At 52.9% G+C, this 5,182-nt stretch overlaps 1 protein-coding gene across 1 annotated transcript; it reads right to left on the minus strand.

Annotated features, from left to right (window-relative positions):
* Positions 1 to 2,249: 2,249 nt before the first annotated feature.
* LOC125533981 (glucan endo-1,3-beta-glucosidase-like) lies at positions 2,250 to 4,200 on the minus strand. The gene is made up of 3 exons (XM_048697297.1): positions 3,037 to 4,200; positions 2,631 to 2,955; positions 2,250 to 2,533 (listed from the first exon to the last, which is right to left on the minus strand). Exons 1-3 carry the CDS (start codon positions 4,069 to 4,071, stop codon positions 2,508 to 2,510), a joined length of 1,386 nt encoding a protein of 461 aa, XP_048553254.1. The 5' UTR covers positions 4,072 to 4,200; the 3' UTR covers positions 2,250 to 2,507.
* Positions 4,201 to 5,182: the final 982 nt, after the last annotated feature.

A 5,182-nucleotide genomic window follows, 5' to 3' on the forward strand; every position in this document is an offset into this window, starting at 1 on the left:
CCATATACATGTGTTGCAAGAGAATCATTTCTCTGTCTCTGCATATGTAATGTTCTGAACAATGGGAATCGTATACCAAATTGCAAGCATAGAGAGGGTTTATGTTATGCTTTGCCAGGTTTCGGACCGCATTGCCACCGGTGGTGTATGATTTGTGGGCCGATTCGACGAAGAAGCTGCTACAACGGGATGATTTGCCAAAATGCATAGACCATGATAGAGAGTTCATGGCCAAGCATACAGGAATGGTGGGCAGCTCAGTAACGAAGGCGGTGAAGAGGGCCCATTCCAATGTCGTAGACCGGCATGGGCTCGCACACAAGGCTACTACTGCATTCCGAAGCTCATGCAACATAAATTCTGACCACATCAAGGCTCACCATCGACAGGCTGAAGCTTTGTGAACATGACGGCAGCGAATCGGGTCGATTATGGTGCCAACAATGAAAGAGAAGGGGTGGTGGGGTTGTGGAAGGGGGCCTGCGCGGACTGATTTCGACGTTGATGGTTCTTTGGCGGCGCGCTGAAGGTCGAGAGGGGCAGCTCGGTCTCCCAATTTTTGCTGAGAGTTGCCCTTCTTGGAGAAAAAACAAGCTGCATGGTGCCTTTTTGGGATAAAAAACTATAATTTTGTGGGATAAACTATCTTAGGGATATGCTAGCTAAGAGTTAATCCCTCAAATCAGAAATTTTCTCCCTAAATATGACTTTTGGGGTATCTCTAGCCCTAAGGACATCTCCAAGGCTATCTTTAAACGGGTCGTCTCAAATGTCGGCGCACGCGTCCAAGGCTCCTTCGTCCCCTAATTCAAACAGTCCAAACTCGCAAATTTAACAAACATGAGGACAAAAATGTATAGGAAATAAGTTGGCACACCAAATGAAACCATGCAACAACTTAAGGGTCTAAAAACATTTTGTTTCGCCTTCTAATAAATTTGACAAATAAAGCTGCATAAGAAACATGTTGAGCACCAAACACAACGATAAAGTCTTCTTGCTTCTTGCCAAGTACGCCTCCTTATGTAAAGTTGCAACTTCCAAAACCTGCGTGGACTGATTCCGGCGTCGGGGGACTCTTTGATGGCACGGAGGCCGAGAGGGGCAGCGTGGTCTCCCAATTTTTGCTGAGGGTTGCTCTTCTTGGGGCAAAAACAAGCTGCATGGTGACTTTTGGGATACAAACTATAACTTGGGATTAACTGTTTGAGGGATATGCCAGCTAAGGGTTAATCCCCCAAAAAAGAAATTTTCTCCCTAAATATGACTTTTGGGTAGCCCTAAGAACATCTCCAAGGCTATCTTTAAAAGGATTGTCTCAAATGTCCGCGGACACGTCGAAGGCTACCACATCCCGTAATCCAAATAGTTCAAACTAGCAAATTTGAAGAACACGAGGACAAAAATGTATAGGAAATAAGTTGGGACACCAAATGTAACCATGCAACAATTTAAGGGTCTAAAAACGTTTTGTTTCATCTTTTAATTAAAAACAATTTGAACCGGGCGAATCCCCTTTCCATTACTTGAACATAACGGAAATACAACCAAGTTCAGCAAATAGGACGGGAAAGAGGAAAGCGGGTTCAAGCATCGCCGGGAAACCCACCATGAGCACTCGCCATCGAGATTACTCACCATGGGGCGAAAACCCGACGACACTATAAATCCAGAACCCCAACATCTAACTCACAGTTTTAACAAAAGACCACTGCTCACATCAGAGCAACATGCTCCACAGCAACCTCACGCAGGAGGTATATCGATCAAAAGCGATAAAGCAAAAGTTGCAGCAGATCATCTTCCTTTTCTTCTCGATCTCTTTTCTCAATGCACTCCTCCATCCTGGTGCGCCGTTGCGCAGATCCTCATCATGCGAGACGCATTGTTCTTCAGCAGAGCTCCTCCAGCCCTCAGACTCGCCGCATCCTCCTGCTTTATCAGTCTTGCCCAATAACAAAGAAGTGCACATGTAGAAAAAATGCATTCAAATGGGTTTTTGAGAGGGGTGTGCTCAAAAGTAGCTCGATTGCGGCAGGTCCAAATAGCCCAACATAGAGCTGCAATGCCCACCGTATAAAAGACATCGCCACCCGGGAAAAAGTATAACACCAAACAAAAACCTGCCACAAGTTATTAGGGCATAGGTTTGTGCCAAACATGCACCCAACTACTCTCCAGGTAACTCTGGCAACTGGGCAAGCGAAAAAGAGATGCTGGGAGGTTTTCCTCTCCCCACAAAAGGAACATTTGGATTCCCCCTTCCATCCTCGGCGTTTCATCACATCCCTGGTCAGCACCGCATCTTGCGATGGCTGCCACATGAAAATTTGAATTTTCAAAGGAATACGTGCTTTCCATATCCAGCGGTAATCGCAACCAGCAATGTTTCTTTCTAGGTAGGTATATAGGGCTTTAATAAATTTGACAAACAAAGTTGCATAAGAAACTTGTTGAGCACCAAACACAACGACAAAGTCCTCTTGCTTCTTGCCAAGTACGCCTCCTTATGTAAAGTTGCAACTTCCAAAACCTGCCATGGAAAAACAGAGTATGTCGCGGTGTAATAATTAGAGACAAGATCGATCCAGCTGAAACACTTCATCACGTAGAAGAAGAAGAAATCTTACTTGGGTCAACAGTGGTAACGACGCCGGTGCGACCGAAGTCGCAGTCGAACGCATGCTGCCCGTTGCTCCGAAAATAGAGGTTCATGGCGTACGCCGCGTGGGCCTGCACCGTGTCCGGCTCGTAGCAGCGCCCGCCCGGTCGTATCGGACCACAGTCCATGCCCCCTCCGCACACGAAGTCGATGTTCTCCTGCAGCACCGCCGCGTCCGCTGCCGGCGTCGGCACGCACCACTGCCGCCCGCCCGAGTCCGCCGCTCCCGCGTCTGGCGCTGGCGCTGGCGCCGGCGACGCCGGTGTTACCTTGGCGCTCACCGGCCCAACGGTCTGCACGCCCGCAGTGTGGCTAGTTAACATCACTGTGAGAAAGAGCGGAGTGTAGAACCGATGGTGGCACGAATGAATTACCTCCGGAGCGGTGAGGATCCCGGCGTCGTAGATCGGCGTCATGTCGGCGTGGAACAGGCCGAAGTGATGCTCGGACATCGGGCCGGGCTTCAGGTTCTCGTCGAAGAGGGAGAAGATGGAGACCTCGAAGGTGCGGTTGGGCATGAGCGGCGTGCCCACGCCGGACCCGAGGTGGCGGATGGCGTTCCTGTTGTAGTCCCCGGCGTGGTCCGCGCCCGCGCCGACCTCCCAGTCCTCCCCGGCCCACGGCCACCCAGTCTCGGCCACGACGACGTCGACGTCGCCAAAGCCGAGCCGCTTCATCGCCGAGTGCACGGCGTCGAGCTGCGCGTCCAGCGCGTTGGTGTACACCAGCCCGGTGCCGGCGTCCGTGACGCCCTCGGCGCTCACCCTGAACAGCGCGAAGTCGAGCCCCGCGTCGCTGGTGAGGCCGTAGAACGGGTACGCGTTCACCATGAAGGGCGCGCCCGTCGCGCGCAGGAAGGCGAGGAGCGGCTTGACGACGGCGGCGTCGTACCCCTCGCGGAACCGCGCGGCGGACGGCGGCGTGGACACGGCCAGGACGCCGAGGGAGTGCGCGGCGGAGACCTTGATCCGCCGGTGCAGCGACGTGGCGAGCAGCGCCGTGTGCAGGTTCTGCATGGCCGGCACGAGGCAGAGCAGCAGCGTGCGGTTGGCCTGCGAGATGACGTCGCGGCCCACGAGGATCCGCGACACGTTGGTCCCGGCCGCCGCGTGGGGCGCGACACTGTCGCGCACCCACTGTCGAGCGAAGGCGACGCTGTCGGCGATGCGCGGGACGAGGGCGTTCGGGACGGTCACGTCCACGGCGAGGCCCATGCCGGCGAAGGCGCGCAGGGCGAGCGGGTCAGCGTTCAGGAGCCTCACGCGGTCGAGGACGGTGCCGCGGGCGAGGAACCGCGCGACGTCGGCCGGCGGCGGGAGGCTCGTCGCTCGCCTGCCGTAGGTGACGCCGATGCCAGCTGCGCCCCCCACGGCCATCGACAGCAGGAGGATCAACATCGGCGCGTGCATCGTCGTCGGCCACGGGATGCCGCTTCAGTTCAGCAGCTAGTAGTGGAGTGATGTGTGTCAATGGAATGGAGGAGAGATCGATCCATTTATCAACAAAATATGACGAGCGATGTGCAGTTAGAGGAGTGATGTGCAGTGTGGTAATTTCTGGAGTATGACTTGAGAGGGTTGCTAACCGAAGAAGATTCTTTTCTTTGGCTCTGAGCCATACGCATGAACATGTTCTTTCCTTGGCCATAGTTTGTTCTACCTTGCGATGCATGCTAGCTTTGTCCCTTTCTTGGCACACACTGCTGGTGGACGCTGACAACTCCAGTGGAAGATCCCCACACAGCAACCGTGCCTATGACAATGGAGAGAATCGCAGCAACCGTGCCTATGACAATGGAGAGAATCGCAGCAACCGTGTCTATGACCAATGGAGAGAATCACTCGAAAGCAAGATATTATGGAAAGACCATCGGCGTGTCAGTTACATGGTCCTATCCCACAGCTCGAAATGAAGTTGGATTTCTCTTCATTTGTAGAATATACCTTCCCCTGCCACCAAGTGACTATGGCAAGCATGGCAAGCCTCCCCCCCCCCCCCCCCCCCCCCCCCCCCCCCCCCCCCCCCCCTCAATCTTCGCGACCGAGCCTGTGAATTCGCATCCCTTCTGCTTGCCACCCTTAGTTCTCGCGGGATCGACGCTAGGACAGATGGCAGCACTTTTTCTTCGAGTCAGTCTTTCGGACTCTGATCCTCCTTCAAATTCGTTCGTCGGGACGGATTAAACAGGCCTTCGGCGTAGAGTCCTGCCAGCTCCTCAGGGTGTCGAGGTTAGGTTTTTTCTTGTGCATACGTGACACCGAGATTTGGTATCAGGTTTTCTAGATCGATTCAAGGGTTTAATGGCGATGACTGTGGCTTTTGTGGTATAGATCCTTAGAGGCACGTGCACGAAGACTTCAACACCTCACTATAGTTCTAATAATGTTTGAGATGTTTTGTACTTTCGTTAAACTTTTATAATAGATTAGGGGTCTTTTCGTCAATAGTGAAAAAAAGGAATAGATCACTCTTTTTCTCTACAACCAGTCATGTCTACAACGGACGGTTGGCTAGATTGCA

Source organism: Triticum urartu, chromosome 2 (genome assembly GCF_003073215.2).
Source record: "Triticum urartu cultivar G1812 chromosome 2, Tu2.1, whole genome shotgun sequence".
Taxonomy (NCBI): Eukaryota; Viridiplantae; Streptophyta; class Magnoliopsida; order Poales; family Poaceae; genus Triticum; species Triticum urartu.